The 26387-nt window shown below is 40.0% G+C and overlaps 1 protein-coding gene across 8 annotated transcripts in view; it reads left to right on the top strand.

Moving 5' to 3' along the window:
- Positions 1-26387, top strand: part of LOC124629730 (muscle-specific protein 300 kDa-like) — a 170206-nt gene that overhangs the window by 98989 nt on the left and 44830 nt on the right. For all 8 annotated transcript variants that reach the window (XR_006984319.1, XM_047163253.1, XM_047163257.1 and 5 more), the window contains 7 exons: positions 615-766; positions 10015-10807; positions 10876-11034; positions 11108-11320; positions 11410-11685; positions 12220-23247; positions 25165-25275. Coding sequence is in view for 7 of the 8 variants with exons in the window: in XM_047163253.1 (XP_047019209.1) it covers positions 615-766; positions 10015-10807; positions 10876-11034; positions 11108-11320; positions 11410-11685; positions 12220-23247; positions 25165-25275 (12732 nt within the window). In the remaining variant the exon portion in view is untranslated. The remainder of the gene's footprint in view (positions 1-614; positions 767-10014; positions 10808-10875; positions 11035-11107; positions 11321-11409; positions 11686-12219; positions 23248-25164; positions 25276-26387) is intronic.

Below are 26387 nucleotides of genomic sequence, written 5' to 3'. Positions count from 1 at the left end.
TATTTCCGAACAATATAGGAAATATGGATATTTTACATAATAAACATTTTCTTTATGTTCATGCTAAACTCTCTTCGGTGAAAAGCTACACTTACAACAAGTCAGGTTCATGTACCCATTGACCTAATCTAACTAGAATTGCCATTGTAATGGCTAGCACACGATAAGAAATAATGTGCAACACTTACCTTGCATAAGTAGTCACGTAGACGACGGCGTATTATGTAGAACCATGCAAATCAAGTACCTATGTAAAATTACAGCCTACTGAGGCTTTCATCCTCTTGAGAATGAGTATGTGTTATTGAAATAAGAGGTTTTTCTTTGTAGAAAGCATCACATGAAAGATGGATTTCCGTGACCTCAAATATATAATTACAAAAAGATTTGGTGTGTCGTTATAAAATAGTATTATCTTTTTAAACATCATTCGAAATTTCACAACGCTGACGAGTTTTACTGAAAAAATCTTTCAGTACAGTATACTATAGCTACAGGTATGCGAAGTAGTTACCACGTGATGCCGGTGGAACCTAGAGGAAGCTAATCTTCAATATCGAGCCCACAGGAATATCTATATCCAATTTTACTAACCATCACCACATCTTCCTCAGGAACTCCAAAGCGAAGTATCAAGCTTGGAAGACAGTCGTGACGAGCTGCTAGAACACGCAGACTTTGTTGTCAACATCTTGAAGCCGCACTCTAAGGACGCCGCCAATGACACCGAGAAGAATGTCAAGGAACTCGTTGAAGCTTACGAGAAGTAAGTTGTGTGGGAATGTAGATTTGTGTGTGGGTGTGTGTGTGTGGCTTTTTGTAAGTGTTAGTTATTTGGGGTGTGGCTGGAAAGCTGGTTCTGGGTTCGATTCCCATGTTGAATTTGGTAAAAAGCTTGTTTTTGGTGCTTAGGTTATTTTTTTGGGTAACTAAGTCATTGCAAGAGTTCTAAATTGATGGACTGCCCATGAGAATATGAATAGTAAAGTAGCTTTTTAAGCAAACCTGTACACATGTCCAGAATTAAACAGATAACAGAAATTGTCAGAAACTTACAAAAGATGGCAGCACTAGTGATATCCATCTCAAATCCAGCTCAAAAAAATAGGCAAAGATAATTTTAATTTTACAATCTGCATGCTGCATGCGTATCTTTCAGCATTACATCACCAAAGGTAAGTTTTTGTCCATCCGTATTATTCCAATTAATTCGCCGTGTCCCGTGAGGTGCCAAATCAACAGAATTGCATTAAATCCGTGTTTACTCGTCTCGTGCTGAAATATTCGTCAAACTGTGATCGTTAGATTCTCAGGAAAGCTTAAAAACAAAACGTTAGATTTGACCTTGAGGTGCAAATAGGAGTTTAACTGCTAAAACAAAGATTTGTTAAGAAAATAAGCTGGTTTATGTCGGTGTCGACTTTGCCTCTAGTTGTGTTCGATAGTCTTATTGAACACAACATATTAATTTTATTGTGACAATAAATAACGTCGAAGTTTACAAATGACCGTATGAATAACTATGACCTTAACAATTAATAAATAGTAGAGAATACCGAACATGTTAATAAAAGTGCACAAATATCGAAAATGTTCATACTTACCTACTTCAGTGAGTTTAACTAGGTACCTACTTATTACTTGCCTATTGGTGCATCGAGTTAACACGACCGATGCAAGCCATTCAGAAATATGAAGTTCTTATTAAGATAGGTACGATAGTTTTTTAGGTACTTACCTACTTTACATAAACTAGACAGCCTTAAAAGTAGACACCAGTTACTTACACTTAATAGGCTTCCAGTTGGTCGATTGACGGCAATTGACAGATATAGGCTAAGTTATGACTTATGACGGTACACTTGCTTCACTTATAGGATTACATATCTATGACTATATACTTAAGTTATATTCTGTAGCTTAGAGGGCTGAAGTTAAAACTACTGCAATATTTCACATAGAATCTGTTATATCCAGGTATTGTTGAATTTTAGTTAAACAAAATATCGTTATAGGTAATTAACACTCTAACGAGACAGATGAAAAACCGGTTCCACACATAAAACTATTAATTTCCGTGAAAACTATTATCATTACATTCTTAGAATAAAACTTTAAATATGTAGGTCATTGGCACACTTATGTAATAAAAACATAAAAAAATTGTACACTTTCAGTTCCCCCACAGAGATGTAAAAAAACTTTCTCAAAAGCTGGGCTTTCACTGAATATTACATAAAAAACCTTATCTCAGAAAGTAGGCCAGTTCTCCGTCGAACCCTGCCAATGAATTCCGGAAGAAATCTTCTGGCATAACATCAACTAGCTGACGGCTGCCACTCTTGAATTCAAAACAAAAATATTTGTTATTCCTTCAAAAACATCATTTCAGACCTTTTCACCTTCGACGTAGAACACATATTCGTTTGCCACAATTTCATCATCAACGGATATAGATGGTAGAAAAAGTCTTGGCGTCTTACATTCTGTGTTTCTTAGTTTAATATTTGGCAACTTTTTTGGACTTTTGTTTCCTGCGTTGAAATGTTGATGGATAGCTTTTAGATCTGTATGTGTTGAATGGCACCGTTGGCCCATATTTACGTTTTTTCGGCAATTTTTCACGTGATCATTGAGGAAGCCAACCATTTTTTTAAACAACCTTTAGTTTATGCCGGTCGCTTCAACCATTAATTAAATCTGAACGTTAATTAGAATCTCATTAACGTTCTCGTTTGCGTTAAATAAATCGACACTAACAGAAATCACAATAGCGTTCGCGACGTTTAATTTCGTTTCCCCAACATTAAAATTCTTTTCCAAACATCGACAAACATGCGAAGCCCAGACGAAATAGCAAAATTATATTGACCACACATAAACGCCAAAATAAACTTTATTAAAAAGCAATAAAGGCTGCAATGAAAGCAAACCAAATTGTTTTAAAAACCTCAAGAAGTTTTGCCAAAATTATTATCTGCCAGCATTAATACCGGCAAGCCAAATTATACTCTTTGGGGTCGATTTTAAAGTAATGATACGTAATTGGTAATACAAGGTATGTATGGTGCAATCAAGGGCGATGCTACGTTAATCAATTCTGTCTTAATTGGCAGCCAGTTCGACGTATTAGCAACGCGGTAGGGTGTGGAAGATCTGAATAGAATACTAAGTATTATGGATGTACAAATGCAGCGGAATTATAAACATAATGAATGAACGCGTGATTTTAGCAATAGAAAACACTAATAGCACACTCGGTCCACAGTTTTGGCATAAAACATAAAAATAAGTGTTTAATTAATTGGGGCAAAGGAATTTCAAAATAGCCAATAAAGTAAATAAAAAGACAAATTAATATATCGTGAAAGAATGTAGAGAAATTAAAGCAACATAATTAAATTCAGATGATACAGTTGCGTGTTGCTAAGGTTACGCTAAAATTGTAAACAAAATAACTCAAACAACCAATTATAATTCCTTAAGTAAATTAGGAGAATTATTGGTACATTAATTTTTATTAGTTAGGACCCATGTTGTTAAGGTAAAAGAACAATTCTACCTATAGAACATAAATGCTACATTAGTTTAATCCTCAACACAGTAAAAACCTTCATATAGTCAAAGAACTGGCAGCCATACTTAATTTATAATTAAACCTGAAAATGCTCAACGTTGAAAAATCCGAGTGCCCCATAGCTAAGCCCAGCCAGCTTAAAATAAAATAGATTTTATTAGAGCAAGAGAATAAAACCATGTCGCCATGACCACATGTCGGCTGCATGAACACCAATAATACCCCACTGATTTACCGCACAGGAATGTTCTAGAAAAATCATTTATTTTTATAAATCTCGCTCTAGTTGTTGCAGTATTTAATATAGATGTAGGTACAGATAAAAACAAAGAAGAATTTAAATTACATGTTCATAGCACTAATAATGATGATGGGAAAATGGAAAAAATGAAAGAGAGCTCGATGCTAATTCAAACTACTATCTTTACTTTCATACAATAAAGTTACTACTAGTAGTAATGGAGTCTACTAATAAAAACGTAACAGCTAAAATTATTTAACCAAATAAACATCCACGTAACTTGGCAATTTACATGATCGTAAGATTAAAATCTGCCTGTCTAATGAAACCATTCAAATATCACAGAAAATACGGAAAACGCAATAAAATTGTAAAAAAGAGTGGCCCCGTACAAATATTCGCGTTACGCAATCATGACACAGGATCTTAAAATGATTCCGCTTTTGCGAAAATAATATTCAATGTATTGTAGACTTTACACTCAAGTCATTAGAGTACACTTTAAATATGTAAATGTTGTACCGTCTACTATGATATCATCGCTTGCTAAGAAATCTCGTAGTTTATTAAAATAACCCTTAGATCTAAGTGAAGTGACGTCATAAGCTTATTTAGTATTCGGGTCGATTTGTAAACGACTATACTTACATGTGTTATTTATTGTCACGAATGTTGTAGCTACAGTTTTTGTAGGTGCAAAAGTGTTGAAATTATCTCATCTGCAGAATTCTAGGAAAACTCTCCCTGCTCTTGCATTCCAATATCCTTGTGTCATTTTTCTCGATTTATTTGCGTTTTGAAAGAAAGAGAGATGCATCTATTGCGCAGTCTTATACTCAGATGACACAATTACGCATTATGTAGTACCATTACTAAAATTGGGTCACTAGGAAAGTACGCAGTACCTAAATGCGTATTTCTAAGCAACAATGTCTGGAAATCATTGTACATGTAATGTATGTTGTCTTTTTTGGAGACTCTTTAAGAATTAATCTTAATTAATCGCTCTTTCTGGATCTAAAGATCCCCACCTTTCAAGTTTTTACCATAGCATACGCGGATTGCAAACAAAATTGGCTAAAACCTAAGCGCCTCAATTTCCGCTACACTGAACAGAAGCCTAAAACCGACATAACTTTGACCTTGACACTAGAAATAACCAGATTTACTGAGCATAACGTCTTGATGGATTGCGCGGACCGCAACCTTGATTCAAGAACACCATGTGACTTTGTAAATCAATGAAGTCATTGCTTTAATTATGTCTAGACGAGGGTAAGCGGACATATTGAGCAGTTTGGTATGATAATGTTGTCGGTAGGGTAGGGCAGGGCCGTTTCAGCCCCTAACCCCTTTTTGGATAGCTTATAAACGCCTTGTAGCGGTTTCGAGGGGTCGTTGTGTGACGCATGGAAAACCCGTTTAATTTGAGTTTGGGTACCGGGAAATCAATTTGTTTACTGTTTAATAATGGTACTGGGGGAGTTGGCATTTTGCAACTTTTCAATTGAAGCCCGACTTTTTGTAATTTAAACTTACTTGAGGTGCTTTTCATTTCGATAAATTCTTCTATTTTACATTCAATACAAGCTGCAGGCATGTAATCGAAATATGTAAATGTGTGCTACTTAATCTAAACATAAATATTAAAAGTCCTTGCAGACGAAGTGGTTTAAAAATAACCGTCACCATTCATCAAAGTTAGCTCTGCACGATTCAACGGAATCACAAGTAGCCTCATAAGGACCGTCGATATCAAGATTATCAAGTGCAATAAAAACATTATCTATTGCATTATTAAACAGTGAAATATAAGGAGTGACGAGTGTGCAGTTCGTGGCGACCGTGGCCTACTGTACACGGCTTCAATAAATAGCAATTTGCTGTAAATTGAATTGAACCTTAGCGCCACATGGGACTCGGAAAATCTCGTTGTCGGAATTGAACTTTTACTTTACCACATAGTATGGTGCACTGAGGCAAATAATACCGATAGCAATGTGTTTATCTACTTCATGTCATAGAACAAGAACAGTCAGTCACTCAAGTTTCCCAAACCCAGCCATAGGCTACTCATATCCAGCTGATTTTCCTATAAAATACGGTTGAACTTGTAATTATGGGACTATAACAGCTGTTTTACCGTTAACTGCAAAGTTTGTTCTCCCCTTCAAACCGCTTCGGCCAACGGTCTTGAATTTATTATTATTTTTATGACCACTTTTGGCAAATGTACACATGATTTTATTACTCATTTATAGCTGTCTTACACTGAACACTTAAACTCTATTACATAGGAAGGAACTACAGTATTTTTTGTGACAAACCATACAGCTATAGACGTTAAAATATCATGTTCTGTATTGCACTACATCTTCCGTATCCATATCACATAGCATCAGGTGAAAGGTACCACAAAAAAGGGCACCATACTCCTAACTTTAAGATCCAATTTCCCATAGCAAAATGTTCAGCTGAGTGCACACAAAGGCGTTAACCATACCCTTAGTTTATGGTCCGTCGCGTGCCAGCTCCCTTGCTACATTTCTGCCAACGCACTTTGGCAACATAGCTTGGTGGGTCGTTGACTTGTTATCGGCATGTGCGTTTATCAACTCTGTAGTATATATTTTTTTAATGCTTATGTATGTGCAGAACTTCCGCGCTGTTTATTTTTGGATCTGAATCTGTTCTTGTGATTGCTACCGTTTTCTTTTTGTCTTTGGCAATAGCTATCAGCTTTTCTATAATAATTTTAGTCGTAGCTTTCCATATTACAATTGGCTCTAATACTTTAGTTTGTTCCTACCGTAAGAGCTATTTTGTTTAAAGTTTTGATTCCCAAAATGACAAATATGAACAATGTTGTGTTCTAAAAGGAGTTGCAGTGGCGACGTTATTTCTGTATTAACCTTGGGCTGAAGACAGTTTTACCTAGCCTGACTGACGGCAATAAAAGTGATTGATGAACATGCAGACTTTCATAATCTTCACTTCTATACTGCACACACAACCATATCTCCACGTGTTCTTATTATTACACATTAAGTAGGATAAAAATAATATATAGGCAAATAAAATAAACAATATATTTTCAATGTAACCCACTGAACTTGTGCCTGAAATCACAAGGTAAAATAAGCCCATTTTGTAACAGGAAACCCGATTTCAACATACCGGTGTTTCTAAATAATGGTGTAGTTATATTTAATGACAAATAAAGTCACAGTAGTGAACAATATGCCTGCCTGCTTCCTGTTCAGGAAATAACGATGACATAACTCACTCTATAGTTGTGTAGCGTGCTAAAACTTGTATACATAGTTAGGTAATGATGCATACTTTTTAATGTCCTATCTCAGGATATATGACAGAGATACCTCTTCTAATAAAGTGAAAACCAGGCAATATTTTCAGAATGTCAGAAATTGTAACAGCATTACTTATAAACGTGAATTCAATAATAAATAATACTTAAGGGATGTGTAAGAATGTTCTTACTTATAAACGTTGCTTAAGCATGTCTTAACTAACATTTAATCACTACTTAAGACTATAGGTAGTAATTAGTTAAAATGACGCTTAGAAGATGATCAGAGATTTTTATAAGTAAGTCTTTAATTCTATCATGTTAATTTACATAGGTACCTAATCTGTCAAAAATTTCAAAATCTTTAAAATTACAAATGTTAGTCAGTAGGTGGATTGTGGAGGTCAGATGACGGTCGCTTTATTGTATGTAAAATATTGTTATTCAAATCTATTTTATTGTTATATCTAGATGAAATATAAACGACTAGACAGAGGACTAACTTGATTTCTAATTACTATTTTCAGAGACTGAAGATACAAGTTCCTTTCATTGTAGATTTTATGAACATATTTGTTCAATACTGTTGACAACTTGATGTTAAATATTGAAGCTGTTAACAAAACATACAAAAGAAACAAGTTTGAGATGTATCATAGCGTTTTTGTCAATTGTGACCTCACGTTACGAGCCTTGAAGGACATTTATAATGACGATATCAACTCGAGTGTAATAGACGTTAATAGCACGTGCCTCCCTTGACAACATATCTGTCCTTACCTATAAAACTATGTGAAAATTAAAGGGACAAAGAATATAATCTAAAGGACGTGTATTACTACTTATCCTGGTCTTAAATTGAGAGATGACGCTAGATTCCTAATTTAGATAACCTAGGCACTTTGTCACTCGTAGCCTTAGCTATTTGTATGTGCGTGAGTCACTAAGACTTAGGTAAAGCAGCTTGAGCATATCCGAGTTTCTACGCCTTGCAGACCGTATTACGAATATAAAATCCAGGCATAAGTTCAGACAGAGAGAGACAGAACAGTATTGACCTGTGCACTTATTGCCCGTTTTTGGCTGCGTGCCACTCAAAAATCGACATTTAATTTGCAGTGCGACTGTCATTTTCGCATTCCGTATGCAAGGGATGCGGCAATAACGTATGGATCTGTGGCTAGACGGTGTCATATTAAAATGCCCGTATAACGTCTATCTGTAATATTCAGAGGGGTCTTAGGAAAGCCCCGGCAATGTGCACCCCTCAAAGTCAGACTTAATTATACCGACAAATCGTGTATAGAATTTACAGTGCATCTTTTTCTGGCGACATGCTTATTTTTTTGAATTTTTTCTTTTATTACACATTTCTGACTTTTTATTATTTGTTTGTCGTGAAATAGTGAACGGTGGGTGGAAAATGGGTAGTTTTTTAAACTAATGAGCTCAAACCTGTAAATTAACTCATCTCAACTTAAAAATAAAGTTCAATTTCATATATTTCATAGTTATATCGATTGACATCTTTGAACGAAGCTCTTGAAGTAAGCTTAGCAACTTCACGTGTCCGAGAGATTCTCCGCACTTATACACTAGAATAGAATCAATCAGAGAACAACATTTGCGACCAAACCGCCCAATGTCATGCCCTTCCAAAAGCCAATGTTATACTTACGCCATAGTACATAAAGTTCATTTTCGAGTGAAACAAAAGCCAGACAATCGACAGGGCATGGGGTAGACGTGTAATCGTTATTCAAACTGGCAGACTACTATTTCCGAGCTTAGTGCGCATGCGAGCGATCGCAGCGCTTAATGGGTCACGGCCTCGCAGTCTGCACTGGAACCGGCTACAGGGATATACTTAGAACGACACGCCATTTTAGCAACAAGAAAATACTTTCGTTACTGCATACAAGTTAAATAACGCTATGAAAGTGTATCTCTGTGAAGTTGTGTGTTGCGAAACGAGTGCCCGAGACAATCGCACGGTTCCCTTCCGCGAAACAGGGGCGCCGCGACCGGTCCGAAAATAAGCGACGCAAACTGTTTTTACAGTATCGAAACGAATTTTTATGCTAAAGGAGACTGGGACGTGCCTACGTCGGCGGGCGGCCGCGACTTGTGCGCCTCTTGCTGAATTATGTGATACAGATGAGGCCGTGCCTACGTGTACCGGCGCGCGATGACTCACCCGCACAGTAGTGCTAGTGCCGACTGGGGACTCTGTCCCACGGGATCTTTTGTATAATTGTGTACGTATTGTCACATCAAAGAATATTCTTTGTGCTCGGTGGAACAAAACCACGGCTGCGTTAGCCGGCCATGCCGCATGCGGTTGCGGTCGCCATTCATCATGATTTTTGTTGCGTTACAACGTGGACCGCTTCCGTTTCGCGAGTTTTTTCATGTCATGCTTGACACTAACGATCCGGCTCTCTATAAGTTAACATATGGTAGCCGGCCGGCCGAAGGTCGCGCGGCTGGCGTCACCCTAATATAAGGTAAACGCGATTGGGCGTGCGCGTGCAAAACGTAAACATTGGCCGGCGGCGAATGCACCGAAAAAACTCGCGCGCTATGATGTCACCGTGCAAACATTAGAGCGTGGAATTTAAAATTAGATGCGTCCAGCGAATCTATCGAGAACGGTTCATTGAGCGACGGGCGGGCGACGCGAGCGGAGCGCCGCGAGCGAACGAGCACGAACGACGAGGTAGCCTAGCGGCGCCGCCGCGACCTTGCACCGTCACGGGCAGCGTCACGCCGCGCCGGATTATTTTCGTCGCGTTTTGGCACCGACACCTCACGCGCGCTCTCTTAACCACAATCCCGTGCTGTTCGGTACGAACTGTACGTTTTAATATCGCTTTTATTTTGCAGATTGCGACAGACTCTTGCGGCGCGGCTCGCGGAGATCGACGACATTGTGTCCGAATTCGATCGCGTGTCGGAGAAAATCGACGAGCTCCGACAGCAGATAGAAGTGTTGACAGCGAAAGTAAGGACTTTCTACGTGTTCGGCGAGGACGAAGCGGATAGCGTGCGCGCATTGACAAACGAAGTGTCGGACTTGGTGCAGCGCACGAAGAACTTCACGGAGGAGAGCAGGAAGCGATACGGAGGATCAGCGCCGGCGGACGTCGCGCAGGAGCTGTCCTCCTTAGAACTATCATCTGAGGCACTAGCAGCAGCAATGGAAGAGAAGGAGAGGGAATGGAAGCGCGCCCGCACGGCTCGCTCGGAGTACGCGACGGACGTGGAGGACGTGCAGGCGTGGCTGCGCGCGGCCGAGCTCACGGCCCGCGACCGCACGCTGGCGCCCGAGCCCTACCGCGAGCGCCTCGTGGCCACGCGCGCCGAGGTGCCCGGCGTGGCCGACCGCGTCGAGCGCCTCACGCGCAACGCCCGCGCCATCGTGGAGGGCAGCCGCGACGCCGCCGAGCGCCAGCTGGTGCAGTCCACGGTGTCGGCGCTGTCGGAGCAGTTCGCGGCCGTGTGCAGCGAGCTGGAGGCGCGACAGGCCGCGGTGGAGGACGCCTGCGACGCCGTCGCGCGCTTCCTCACACTGCTCGAGAAAGTCCTACTTTGGGTTGAAACGCAACGTGCATTCCTAGCGCGGCCACTCCCATTGGCCGACTTGCAGGAGGCGCAACAGAAACAGACTGAATATGGGGTACATATCGCATTCTGTGATAAATAAATAAATCATTTGCAAATATTATAATAATGATTTTTTTACAGAACGCGCTCAAGAGCTGTAAGCAGCAAGCCAAGAATTTAGCAGATATGGCAAAGGAGATAGAGGCAATCGAACGGGTCACAAGTCCGGGTGACTTGCCTTCTAGGCTAGAAGCAGCAGAGAACGCGACCGTTGACGTCGAAAAGAAATTAGCGAAGACAGTCAGTACAACTACTGAGAGTAATACCGAAAACAGTCTGATCTGATTTTAATAAATTATTTTTTTTCTTGCAGAACGGTCTATTACAAGAACTAGCGGAAGAATGGGAGCGATGCGAAAGAAAATTAAAGGACGCCGGGCATTGGCTCGAAGCGACGTCTAGGACTCTAGAGACACCCCAGAATGCAAAGAAACCTCTCAGGGATCGTCTCGCCCTGAGGGAGAAATTGATAAATGACATCTCCACGCAAAAGACGAAGATCTCATATGCAGTGGAAAAACTCAACGTGAGTCGTCGTCGTCGTCAAATGAATGATGTCGTTTTTCAGGGTATGCACCAGCAGTGAGCAGAGCTAACACGCGGGTGTGTGCGCAGGTACACTTCGGGCCGGACGGCGTGGCGGCGCAGTCCCGCGGGCCTGCGGGCGTGGAGGCGGCGGCGCGGGCGCTGGGCGCGGCGCTGGACGCGCTGGCGGCGCAGACGGGCGCGCAGGCGGCGGCGCTGGGCGCGGCGCTGGCGCAGGTGGACGCGTACTGCGCCGACGTGGCGCGGCTGCGCGCGCAGCTGCTGCAGGCGGAGCAGCAGCTGCGGCAGGCGGCGCAGCCCAACTACAGCCCGCGCGAGCCCGAGCGCGCGCACCACACGCAGCAGGTAAGCGCCGCACTTCCCCCGACAGTACGTGGCTAGCGAGTATTCTAGTTTTGTTTATCCGACCTCGAGGCTCTCAGGGCGACCGGGCAGGTGGCGGGCACGCTTCATCTCACCCGCCTTCGAATCGATCATCTTTTATTTATCTTTTGTTTTCTTTTTGTCACCCTTCCTCCTCACCCTCCCCGCTACTAACACGTCGAACTGATATCCTCCGCTAGGAGTGTCGCGAGCGAGTCAAGTCGCTCCAGAGCAAGATTCAGGCGCGTAACGAGCGAGTCAAGCTTCTAGTGCAGCGCGGCAGTCCCGACGCCGAACCGCTGCGAGACGCGTAGATCGCGATCTAGCCGTGTTTAGTTTATAAGTCAATTCCTTGTCATCTCGTCCCTGTAATTTTTTTAAGCATATAATACGAAACGTTAAATATACGAGACGCATCGCAGCCACCGTCGTTTCCTTTCGCTCAACCTCTCATCACGTCCGCTCGTCTGAGAGACACCCTTGTAAATCATGTGTTTGTCCGTACTTGCGTATCAGGAAATCGGCCGGCGAATCGAAGAGCTGACCGGAGCAATCTACGCGCTGGACCCGTACTTCGTGATGCCGGCGGCAGACGAGCCGGCCGCCACTCTGTCCATGCTCGCGTCGAGCGCGGCGCATGCACGCAGCGCGCGGCGCCCGCGCTCGCCGGAGCGGCGCCAGCGCCTGGCCGTCGCCGCGCCCGCCGCCCGGCCGCGCTCGCCCTGCTGGGCGCCGGGCGGCGTCACCTACGCCGAGATAGTCAAGGGCTCCGGCTCGCGCTCTAGCTCCCCGCCCCTTCACCGCGATGTGCCAGTGGAAGTGGACCCGTGTGTGCCCAGTGACGCCCCTGTGACCGAGTCTATCAGTGTCAGTGAGCCTTATGGCGGTGACGTGATCGTTTACTATGATGAATATATCTCTCGTCCGGAACCGGAACCGGTTCCCGAATACTATGCGGAACCCCCAGTAGAGTACCGGGAGATGCCAATCGATGTGCCGGCACCCGTGTATCGGGAATCACCCGAACCTCTTGGGACGTCGCCGGATCAACCGTTAGGGGAGCAACCTGTACAATTAGTAGAATCGGAAAGGGCTATGAGCCCCATACAGAAACAAAAATCGCACGAGTTGTCTTATGCGGAAATATTAGCGCTAGGGCTACGCAAACAAGCGCGTACACAAAACGTTACGTCCTTACCGAAACCACAAGTTGCACATGTTGAGCTGGTTAAGGAGATCGTAGTAGAATGCGTTGAAAGATCTCCACCGATTCAGCAATATGAATCGAAAGTTGAGAAGATTGAACCGCCTAGGTTCAAACCCGATAGACCAGATAAGCCTGGTAGGATTGAAAGACTTGAAAAACCTGACCGTCCACCTCCTAGAAGTAGGTCTAGAGAAATGCCAAGACAGAGGCGTGCACCAGAAAAAAGACCAACAAAGGCGCATGACGTTCAGGCTATGAAAAAGAAGAAGACCATGAAAAAGGTCATTGAAGTTCAAGACTTTGATGAACCTGAGCAACCAGTAGAGGTTGAATTGGAACCCATTAGGGATACACCTATTGTGCGTGCGCTGGTAGAACCGACCATAGAGACTGGCTTCAAGGAAGTCACAAAAAAATTACAGCATAGTGCCACAGTTGTAGAGACTGTGACTGAGATAGTTGCAGAAGATTCTCAGCCCGAAAACACCGTCGAAGAGGTTGAACCGAAAAAACCCAAGAAAAAGCAAAAGCCTAAAAAACCTAGGTCTCCTGAAGATGAAATACAAAAAGCTCTGAAAGAGATAGAAGAGTTAGAAAGAAACAAAAAGAAAAAAACAAGAGATGCTCGTGATAAGAGTAAAGAAAGCATTGCTGAGGTAATTACAATCGAAACTCCGAAAGAACCAGAAGTGATTGAATTGAAAAAACAACCAGTCAAGGAATCAGATGTCCAGAATAAGTCTAAGAAAAAGAAAAACCACAAAGAATTACCGGTTCCGCCTAGTGATATTAGTACTGAGTTCATAACTGTTGAGTCTACCGCGCCAATTGAGGTTGTGACTAAGGAAACCAAGTCGAAAAAGAAAAAGGGTCCTAAACAACCTTCTTTGGATAAGTCGGAGCATTCGGAGCGCAGTTCTGCTGGTAGCATAACTGACGTTTTTTCTGTTGCTGACTCTAGTTCGACAGTGCAAACACTTGTTGATACCACATCTGAACTTACCTCCGAACGCGAAGTCCTAGAACTTCTTACGCAGTCAGATATCATAGAGGAACCAGTTGTTTCATCAGTCGATGAACGTGCTGAAGAAACCGTACCCGAAACTTCACTTGAAGTTTTTCCTAAAATTTCCTCTTCTGTAGCTGATAATATTGAATCTAAGGAAGGGTTTGAAAATATTCTAATAGCTTCTCAGAAAGAAGTTGTTGGAAATAGTCAAACTTTACAGGAGCACACTCCTGCAAACGTAGAGAGAGAAGTCTCCAGTACGATTTCTATAACTGAGACAATTGTTACACAGCAAACACAAGAAATCGTACAAGCTACAGAAACTAAAGAACATGAACTTTTGTCAGTACAGACAAAGATTGATCAAAATGAAGAGCAATTAAACACAAAAGCTTCTAAAAATAAAAAGAAATCTAATAAGAATAAGGGTAAAACTGAAGCAAACATCGCAGAGTTTATAGTTAAAGAATCTGAACAGATTCAACCAGAACAAAAAGTGCATGAAAATGTACAAGTGGAACAGGAAAAACCGGTTCTAGAACAACTGGATGTAAAATTCCAACAATTTGACACTGAAATCGAACAACCAGAACCAACTGAGTTAAAATCTAAAGATTCAGAACTGGTGCAAGTAGAGCCGGTGCAGCTTGAGTGGTCACAACTTGAATCAGAAGAAACGAAAACCACCTTGTTACCTAGTGAACCGCAGCTGGAATCCTTGCCGATGTCACATGAACAACTAGAGTCAAACAAACAGGATGCTACACAGATAGAGCAAACAGAGTTTGTGCAGAAAGAGCTGCAACCGATAGAACAAATTCCTTTGGAACCAAAACACGACACTGTTAAATCAGATGATAGTTCATCTAAAAATAAAAAGAAAAAGAAACCAAAGAAACATGAAAAGACCCCAGAACCAATACCCTTGGAAGCTGCTGAAGTAGTTGAAATTATTGACGAACAATTCAAAACAACTGTCATAGAACCAGTTGTTACCGAAATACCAAATCTGGTGGAACAGGTTGAGGAACAGAAACCACAAAAGAAGAAAAAATCTAAAAAAGGTAAACATGCTGAAGTAAAAGAAGATACAATTGAACCGTCGACGGTTGTGGAAAATAAAGAAATTGAGAAGCCCACTGAAGTAGTTGAAAGCACTCTTAAAGTTATTGCAGAAACAGAATCTACTTCGGATGTTAAGCCTTCCAAAAAGAAATCCAAAAGTAAAACAAAACCAGAGGGAACAAAAGAGCTTCCGGATCAACCGGAATTGCCTATCCATGAATCCCCCGTGGAAGAACTTAAAGTTGACGAGCCCGCCTTTGAAGAAGTTAAATCGCATAAAAAGAAAAAATCAAAGAAACAAAAGATTGACGATGATGATATCGAGAAGGCTCTTAAGGAAATTGAACGTTCTGAAGGATCTAAAAAGAAGCCTAAAGAGAAGACGCCAAAACCTAAAGGCAAACAGGATCAAGCAAAGGTGGTAGCTACGGAATCTAAAGAAGAAACTGAAATTCAACTCGAGTTAACTTCAAAAGCAAGTGACTATGATAAGTCACCCGATGATGACATTGAAAATGTTCAGCCTATTGAACATATTGATTGGAACGAACTTTTGGAAGAAGAAGAAGGAGCTATTGAAACAACTTTTGAACCAATCAGCAAGCCTGAAATGGACTTAACTTCTACTGAAACTGCATTTGTAGCTAACCAAGTGACCATACTGCAAGAAGCCTCGAATTTGTTATTGGAGGAAGAGCGTACTATCAACAAATTGGAATCTTCTACAAGTGAGGTTCATATAGAAAAGTCAACGGTAGAAAAATCCGAAAGTGATAAAGTAGAAAAAACTGTAATTGAAGAAGATAAAAAGTTGGTAACACCTATGACTAGTCCAGCTAACGAGCAGAACAATAACGATAAGTTCTTTTCACCTGACGTTCTGAAAGAAGGGTCATATAACATTGTCGAAGAGATAACACATTATGAACCTATCACTCAAGATGTTGAAACTCGTACTATATACTTAATCACACATGAAGAGAAAAAGCTCCCTCCTATCAGGACAGTGAAAGTATTTAGGAGTAAGAGTAACTCGTTAGAAGAACCTCAGTCTATCGAAGAGAATGTAGTTTTAAGTGAACAAACGATAGTGACTAACAAAATCACTGATGAAAAGTCTTCCATTAATGTTAGTGATAATCTTTTAGACAGTAAGATTATAACGGAGAAGTTGATCGATGAAGAAAAAATACTTAGTTCTGAAACGAAACTTCCAGAAACAGAAGAACTTGAGATGACACCAAAAGATAATGTTATGAAAACTGTGGAACAAGAGATTGACGTTGAAGAAGTTAAGACTTCAGTACTTCAACCGGATGAGGAATCTAAAACAACAGATTATGTTCAAGTCCATCAAGAGAAACAAAGTACTGGTTCTGAACAGATTCAACATGGTCTGAAACTGGACGAAAGTTCGATCACTAAACCTGAGAAACCGTTATCTGAGGAAGATTTCTCCGATATTCTTGAAGAAGCCATTTTCGGTTCAGTTCAAGATCGCAACAGAAAATCCACTGAAAAGAGAATCAAGGAAAAACATTCGAACATACCATATCAAGAGTTAGTCAACGAAGTCAAGTCATATTCAGAAAATTTAGACACTTATAACCTGGACTATGATTATTCCCAGTTAATGATAAGTCAAAGAGATTCTCAGAATACTGATATGAATATCGAGGTTGAACTTCAGGAATATAAATCTGATGATTTCGTGTCTGTGGAACCTGTCAAAGGTTTCGACATTGAAGAGAAATCACCAGAAGTTGGTCAGCAAGGGACAAAAGATTATGAAATCGGTTTGGATTCTTCCGTTACTGAAAACCCAATTCTTGTTCCGGAAACATTGGCAGTGACCGAACAGATCCCAGACAAACTTCAACATGAATTACTTAAAACACATGAAATTGAGACATCCACAAGATACGATATCGAACAAACTGCTGATTTTATCAAAGTGGAAACACAGAAACTCGTAGATGAAGTTGATGCTTCTGTACCAAGTGTAAAAGAAGTAATAAAAATTGATCAACTAAGCTTGGAGGCGCCAACAGATATAACTGAGGTTTTAAATAAACAAACATCACCTGAATCAGCAAATGATGTTACAGCAGAGCCTACATTTATTTCACTAACAAACGAAGAAAAGCCTAGAGTAAATTACCAAGATATTAAAGATGCTGAAATAACCTTAGCCTCCAATATTTGTACTGAACCGGAATTGTCTGACATATCTCCAGATGCAAAAACAGATTCTTCTTTGCGTGTCTCAAGAACTGTTTTAACTGCAGATGGAAGTCAGGCTTTAGATTTATCAGTAGTACATACTGAACAAGTTTCTAAAGAAGAAGAGGTTAAGAGAGTTTCTCCTGTAAGAGAAGAAGCACCTAGGCTAAGTTATCATGAACTCAGAGACGCTGAATTAATCTATGCATCTCAAGTTAAGCCTCAAACAGAATTGATCATCGGTAATGTTGAATCGGACATTACTGATTCAAACGTTCAATGCATAAAACCAGATGAAGCGAAACAAACCGAACTTGCTTTAATTACGCAAGATACCGTTGTTTCAAACACTTCTGATAAAACAACTACAATAAAGACTGTCTCCGAGCATTCTGTTGATCTGATTTCAGCCGAAAGTTTAGTTACAAAGTCATTAGAGCATGAGGTTGCTGATAATGAATCCCTTCAAACTAGTGAACAATATAAGGATGGAAAACCGCAATATTCATTTGAGGAGATTCCGCGCCAGAGTTATCACGAAATATTTGACGCCGAAAGACGTCTTGCTCTTGAAAATACGCGATCTAGTTTGGTTGAGCCAACCAGTACAATAATTACGGAGGACAAATTAAATTCAATTACAACTGATGTAAATATAGAAAAAGCTCAAACACCAAAGCTCGAGCTTGTAAGCCAAGTCCCTTCTATAAGCTACCAGGAAATAACTGATGCTGAAAAACTCTTAGCTACTACGATTAAAACAACTGAAGCAATCGAAGAACAAACGAAAACTGTTGTGAAAGAAAACATTTTACTTGAAACTTTGTCAGATGGAAAGGTCAAAGAGCCCAGCCATTTAATAGCTGAAACGCCTCGTGTGAGCTATCAAGAAATTTCGGATGCAGAGCATTTGTTGGCTACTATAAAATCTAAATCAAGGGAAGCTAGCACTGAACCAACCTTGGCAATCGAAGAGGAAGAAAAAGCTGCAAATATTGAAGACGTCGATATTATTTCTGAGCCAATCACTGACAACGTGCAAAAGATGGAGAATCACATAAGCAACAATGAATCCTTTATTGGTAATGGTGATATAGAAGGTCAAGTTATTGAGAATATTCCAGTTGTGGACCCAGAGCCGGTGCAGGCCATACAACCTATTTACGAGGTTCCAAGATTCAGTTATCATGAGTTGAACGATGCTGAAGTATTATTGGCGTCCACACGGACATCAGTGCAAGAAATTGAAATGCCGGAAGCAGCTGATATTACTCCAGCTTCAGAAATATTATCTGAAACTGTTGAGACAGTTTCATCGCAAGATCAGCAAGTTGCGGAAAATATACTCGAGCCATTACGCCACAGTTACCATGAAATCCAAGATGCTGAACGTGTTCTAGCATCTACGAAGTTAGATGAAAAAGAGAATAATCTTGTTGAAGAACAAAAGCAACCAGCTAATGAAAGAACACCTGCCGAAGTAGAAGTGGCCGCTCTTCAATTTAGAGATGAACTAATTACTTCAACTAAAACTGACGTTGAGCATACTACTGAATTCATTTCTCATGAAAGTGTCGTCACAGAATCAGTCCAACAAATACATGAAGCTGCAGAGGATCCTACGCAGAGGGCACCTTTGGAAAAAATAGAACTTTCATTCGAAGTTGACGACCTTAGCAACACACCGATTTCGGTAGTTTATGGTAGTGCGGAGGTTGAGACTCCAACATTGGAACTTAAGGTGCCAGTGTTTGAAAGTCAAAATGCAGAGTTAGTCTCCTCCGTAGCTCCAGAGAATATTGAAAATATACAAATGATCGATGCGACTAAAACCGATCTACAAATTAGTCAAGATGAACCAGTTTCATTGGAAGAAGATACTTTTGAAATCATTGATCATAGTGAAATTAAAGACATTATTAGCACTATACAAGTTTCTGAAACTGAAGAAATACAATCCAACGTGTCTGAAAATGTACCACAGAAAGTCGAATTAGCACTTAGTGCTTCAGAAAGTACTACTGAAATTGGCTCGAGTCAAAGCGACATTACTACGGAAAATGTGCGTTCTATAACTCCAAAATCTAGCGACGATCATACAATTGTTCAAGGTCTGATTGAAGAAGCTCTCCAGGAACCTGAAACGATTACAAGGACTAAACCAGTATATGAAACTTTCGTTATCGACGACCTAAATGAAACTCTTGTGCCTGTGGTTTTCGGTGATATTAAGGACATCGAAAATTCAATCAAGTATAAAAAACAAGAACTTCTTTTAGAAACTGAACCACTCAAATCGGTCCAATCTGCAAGCCCCGAAAAAGATGTCACTGAGGAACCAGTAATTGTTGAAACATCTACTCCCTTAGAAGACGTTGAGATTGTTGATACCCACGATGATTTTACCATCCCTCATCCAAGTGAATTTGTTGAAGGTCCTACGGTCGATCTAGGGCTCGATGCTAAGCCTGAAACTATCTCGGCGGAATTCATACAATCTGAAGTTTTAGAATCAGTTAGGAACTTACCGAAATCCGAAATAACACAACCTGTTATGGATACGCACAAAGTTACGGACGCAAAACCTGAAAGTTTAGATTCAAGGGAAACTAGGGAAATACAACTAACACAAACTGAAACTGTTAGCCGTGTAGAGAAATCTCCTATACATAGCTTGCATGATCTCCTTCCTGAAATCGACTCCATCCCCGAATTTAAACCCTCTTATTCGAACACCGTATTGTATTCAAAATTGTCGGCTGATGCACCTGAGTTCACACCTTCTTACATGTATCAGACTGTTACTACTGTGTCTGAGAGTAGATCTGATGTAGTCGAAGATGCACCTGCACCTATTACTATGGAGGAAGATACTATCAAAGTGGTTACAGAAGAACTTCCGACACAACAGCAACAACAAATTTCATATTCATCAGTATTACAAAGTAAAAAAGAGAGTCCAGAAAAGATACCCCAAGTTACAGAAACTGCTGAAAAACTTACAGAAGTTGAAATTCCTGCTGCTGAAGTATCTGAAGAACACGTTGAAAATAAAACAAAGAAACATAAAAAGAAAAAGAAGAAGGAAAAAGAAGATAAAAAGGATACAATGTTGAAGTCAGTGGAAGTTAAGACTCCAACGGAGACGGTACCTAGTGAACAACCTAAGCCCAAGCATGAATCGCCATGCCCTGTTAATGTATGGGCAAAAGCAGCTGAAGACGGGAAAACTTACGCTGATGTTCTGTCTGAAGGTCTTCTTCATGATCACGCTGAACATACACAATTAGTTTCGGAAAGGCCAACAGACGTAGAAATACCCCAAACTAGGCCAGAAAATGTACCAGAAGTGGCACAAGTTGTTCCACCAGCTGTACACGCAATTCAGGATGTTATAGAGACCACTCAATCAACCTCAAGTAGCGAGCAAAATATAGGATCTTGGGCACATATAGTTGCCAAGCGATCATCACCTGAAAGAACACATAAAGAAGAAGAAAAACATGTAGCACCAGTGCCTATTCCTTCTAAAGCTCCAATGATTCTTGTTGACGAATCTGATAATGACCATCTGAAACCTGAAGTGACAGTCGACGCTGAAGGATTTATCACTGTGGATAGAAGTAGACGTTCTAGATCAAAATCCAGAGATGCACGTTCACAATCAACTGCCTCACAAAAACGAGAAACACGTGAGAAGTCTGAAAATAGATTTGAAGCATTAACTTCTACCCTTAAACCAGATGATGGTGAGTCAACACAGAGTCTGTCAGAGGACGAGAAACCCTCCAAGAAACCAAGCCGTAAGAGCCGTTCTTCAAAGTCAAGGGAGAAGGATGTTAAACCTAAAATAAGTGTGGTAGCTACGAGCACAAGCGACGAAGACAAGCAACCACCTAAGAAAGATAAAAAGAAACGCTCGTCCAAATCAAAAGATAAGGATGTTAAACCTCTAGAAGAAAAGATAGATCAACCCAAAGATGTTGAAGAACTAAAACCATCGAAAGTTGAGGAGGAGGTTGAAGAAAAATCGGCTACCTCAGCTGTTCAACCTGAGCCTAAAAAGAAAAGTAAAAAGAAGAAGAAAGACAAAAAGCCTTCAGAAATAGCAGATGCCACTGAGCCTTCATCCCCTGCAGAAATTACTTCTTCAGAACAAGAAGCAATACCTATACCTAAAGTACTGTCCAAATCCCAGAAAAAGAAGGTGGATACTCCTGCTTCAACACCTGAGTCTGTTCAGACACCAATCAAAGACAGAGTTTTCTCTGAAGCTCAGTTCTGGAAGATGGATCCTAGTAGCCTGGATACGTCTGAAATTATATCTGTTGAAATACAACAAACACCAACGGAAAGTTATAAGATAGAAATTAAAGACACTGAAAAGCTCACAAATGTACAATCTGAAAATATAGAAACCGTGCAATCTTCTACACAATTAGTTCATGAAGAAATTCCGTCAGCAGAAACGCAAATTCAAGAGCTAGAAGATACGATTGCTGAGGACCAATCACTTGAAAGCAAAATGGCTGACTTGCAGCGTGAAATAGAGGAAATGTTATCACCCGAAAACGATTCCTCACTCAGTGACGATTCTCCGAAAGAATTAACTGATACTCAAACATCTATTGAATATCAATATGATGAGCTGCTAGATAACATGACCCCTTCTCTTGCTAGCCCAGATCCTGAAGGTTTGGAATCTAAACCAATAGAGGAACAAACACCTGAGGCACTGTTAGATGAAAAACACACTGAAGAACTTGATGACAAACACATAAGTATGAGCATGATAGATTCGGTGTTGGATGACACCGAACCACTTTCAATTACCGAAACTCACTCTTTGGAGCACTCGGAGAATTTATTGGTCACGCAAGAAGAAGACATAACCTCACAAGATGTTAGTAAACTGGTTCAGCAAGAAGATGTGTCGGCATCGACGGATAAACCTAAAGTTATATCAAAAGAAGAAATGGAAGCATTAATAAAGCAAACCATAGATAAACAACACCAAATTACAACTGAGGTCACAAAAATTACTAGTATTACCAAAACTGACACTTCATTGGACAATCTCACTTCTGTACCCTACTCTGACAAACAAGAGAACGTTAAGCCATTGGTCGAAAAACCTGATGTAAAAGAAGAGAAGAAAGATCAAATAGCCACAAAACTTACATCTTTCATTGAAGCAGAGAAAACTAGTGAATCACCTGTTTCAAAATCAGAAGTAACCAAGAAAACGACCCTTGAGTCTGATGTTTCTCTCAAAAAGTCTGCAGCTTCCTTTATTCTAACGGAACAACTTCAAGAACTATCAGTACCTTCGGAAGTGACAAGAGCAGAAGAACCCCAACAAGATAACATTAAACCGACAAAACAAAGCATCTTGGAAAAGGAAACAGCTGATATTGTAACCGTTGTCCCACTTTCTAACACTGAAACCATTACTAACAATCTCACAAACCTAAAAGCGGATAACTTTTGGACGGACAAACACAATGTACATGATGCGGAAAAACTATTAGGAGAACGTAACTCTGTAGAAAGAACAATAACTCACGTACACATTGATGAACCTCATATCGATGAAGGCATTAGCGTCGAAGAAAATATAATCAATGATAATTCATTTTGGCCTGAAAAGCATTTATATCACGACGCTGAATGCCAATACTTCCTTTCATTGGCTCGTAAAACTAAAACTTCCACTGTTGACACTACGGAAATTAAAATAGACGATCAAAATGATAAAGATAGAGATCAGGGTGGAAGCTCTGGTCACTCCTCTGAAGGCGAAGAGCCAAAAGATGCATCTGGCTCGCCTTACGACCCTGACTACATATCCATGGACCTTCCCGGTGGCATATGTAGTTGGAAAGACAAATCATCGTACTTGAGCGTCGAGACACCAGTTGTTGATGACGCTGTAGATGAACCTGTGTCTAGGGAGGATATACTAACCACCCTACCCATAGCACCAGCCCCATCCTCATCCAAACAGGAGCCGGAGGAGACACCACTGAGGACCGCAAAGGTGACTGACCCACAGTCGTATTGTACGATTTTTAAATATATACTTTATGTTTGGCATGATATAATAACTAAATTCTTAATTTCACATGTTGCGAAGCTCTGTATTGTGATGTATTTAGCCACGCCGCAGCTCGTCTTGTAGTGCCACATTTTGGCGTGCACTGTAAATTATTACAGTAGTATAGTGACGCATTTGATTAGTCGTTAATTTTTGTATTGTGTGAATTATAATATTCTAGTCATCTCTAGTCAGATTTGAATACTCTCTAGTCTTTGTCAGTCATCTGATATTTTATTGTAATAAACTTTAAAATGACGTGCATTGTTTTATTTACACGTGATAATAGTTTGTTTTTATTATTATTTTATGATGATTAGTGTACCCCCGTCAAAATTTGGCTACTACGAGACGATAGACTGTTGCCGCTTATAAGACAGAAGTTTTAGAGAGTCTGTATTTGGGCAAAGAAACTTGATGAAAACACCCAAGAACAAACAAGACTCCAAAGTCTGCAATCTTAATTATTTTCACAAAGAACTTTGACAAAGTCGGCAATTTATTTTGAGAATTTTGCTAAGGTCAGTCATATTATTTTGCTACATTATGAATGTCAGTAGTTTAGAATGCAAGACCACTCTCAAAAATGTAATGAATGGTTCTTTGACAATTCCTGCATTTAATTGAATGTCTTATTGAAATTAGTTTTTGTCCAGTGATTTTGAAATGATACCCGAACTAAGTTCTGGTTGAAACATAGGATATCATGTATTATTCTCATGTCAAGTGTTCCGTACCGAATACGTTCTGAGTGCTTATCGATGTGAATGGCACACGCTTCACCACGCTGCTATTGACAAAACAAAACTAACAACAATTTGTAGCTAACGGGGTATCTACATAATTAATTAATACTATTGAAATTTTGTACGACCTGCATTAGGTATTTTTTTTTTAAAAAGATTAAAACCCCTTTAGCTTCAACATTATTGAGATTTGAAAAACACCTCTTCAAAATCTTTTGTCTTGATTTAAAGTCTTTATAAGAACTTGCTATTTTTGAATGTCACTATAATATCACGCGACTTCGGTACCGGTCACTTGAATCCAGGCTGACCAGCTTCTTATCAATAGCTCCCTTAACGTCCCGTTTGCAGACTTGAGTTCGCATGTCATGCCAACATTGTTGTTATGAACTAATTTGAGTTTTTTTTTTTTATATTGTTTTGTTGTTGTATTGTGCTCCTAACATGTAAGTCCATTGGAATGATCACGTGGACTGTGTTACCCTTTGAAATGTTTAGTCGATATGAAGTCAAAAGTTTAGAAACAATTCACAATAGAAGTTATGGATTGGGTGAAGATTTGGATTAGCTGCAAGTTTACGTTTTACTTTGCGCATACTGTTACTGAAAGATCTTTACAGTTGGAATCTTGGTATTAAATAATAACGCCGCTAATGTTTATGTGCTGAAGTTAATTTTGTTACTGCGCTCATTCCGCTATGTAGCGGCTGCGCATAAATTTTAGCTTTATTCGTAATGAATGCCTACATTCATTTCCTCGAGTATGCGAACCTGTAATTTATGTTCTGGCTTTTATCCAAAACTATTGGTCCAGAGATGTATTTAATCGTGATTTGCTTCCACTGCCCACGTCAACAGATAGTGCATGTTGTTTTACATTTTAAACACTACAGGATGCACATTTATTAATAATCTTATTATCTCGTGCACCTACTGAATTGTATTGTTGCGTGCCAAAACAAGTATTTTACAAATAACAATTCATTCTTAAAAATCAATTCTTTTGCATGAAAGAAAATCCAAATCTTCACTTTAAATGAACAACCAGAAACTTTTGGCTCCATATCGCTCTAGTGCGACAGAGTGATTTGCTAATCAAAGCGTGTGTTCTCAGGATGAATTATCTAACGATATAGAAACACTGCTTGAAGAGATAAGGGATGTACAAACACGCTTATCGGACCTACCCGACGACAGTCTGGAGACCATGGAGGAAGGCCTCAGGGTAAGTGCTCACTGTATATACGCCATTGATCAAAAATAACAGACCCAAATTCCTACTGACGTAGTCGCTGGTAAATATAGATCCACTATCTCGTGATACAAATTGGTTTAGAGTAGATTTCAAATAAATTTTCATTCAAAATTGCCCGGATAGCTGCCTTATAAACAAAACTAGAATTTAGTTCGATGACGATGAGTTACGAAGCTGTGCCATCAGCTGTTTATATCGTTTTGGTCGTAGGTGGCGAGTGAAAGAACTAGGTTACTGTGACTCGAACAGATTCACTGTAATTCGTCACTATTTTCAGCTTTAAATATGACTAAGTAGGCTCGCGACAAGATATTTTTAGGTCATGCAACGTTGATTTAGGAAATGATGCTGCATAGTTTAAAAGCTTGATTTTAAGTTCCCTTTGAAAACTTTGATATAACTCGAGATTTTACTCAAAGTACAGCCTGTTATCACAACTCATTAGCGACGTGACCGATAGCTGCATACAAAGTCAACAAATAACTTGACAGTTCTGTCATCTCCCGCAAAGGCGTGGCCTTGACAGTGAGCTAGTCCATATATTGTGATGTTTCACCAAATGATGTCACCTGTTACGACATACGGTTAATAATAATGTTAGTGTTTGGCTTCGACCACGGCTAGTAAGTGAACGAACGCAGTGCAGTCGATACGAATACGAATTATTCGAATGAAAATTATTTTACGATGGAATCGATTTAATCGATTGTTTTTCGTGAAGTGTTTTTTTATTGGTTCAGTGGCTTTATTTTTGACAGGTTTGTGTTTGTTTGTTTACGTTTTTTTGTTTGGTTATGGTTCTGTACCGGTCCTTGAATATTTAATAGTAACTTAAAGTAATTATTAAATGTAACCTATTTCAGTCTTCTTACGCTACGGTCGCAAAACAACATAATCTCAATTTATTTTATCTGAATAAAGTTAATAGCCAGTAGGTACTTCAGGTTATTGAGCCGGATCAATACCTGTTAAATACATTGTATTTATCCTTATTATGCAGTAGTTTGTCCATGATTGAAGAACTATTCAAAAATACCAGATGATTTCAAACTAGACTAGCAAAATACCTTGCAAAGTTAATA

The sequence above is a fragment of the Helicoverpa zea genome, chromosome 4 (assembly GCF_022581195.2).
Source record: "Helicoverpa zea isolate HzStark_Cry1AcR chromosome 4, ilHelZeax1.1, whole genome shotgun sequence".
NCBI classification, from domain to species: domain Eukaryota; kingdom Metazoa; phylum Arthropoda; class Insecta; order Lepidoptera; family Noctuidae; genus Helicoverpa; species Helicoverpa zea.
Note: the sequence above shows the minus strand (reverse complement) of the source record. Positions and strands in the feature narration are given on the sequence as shown.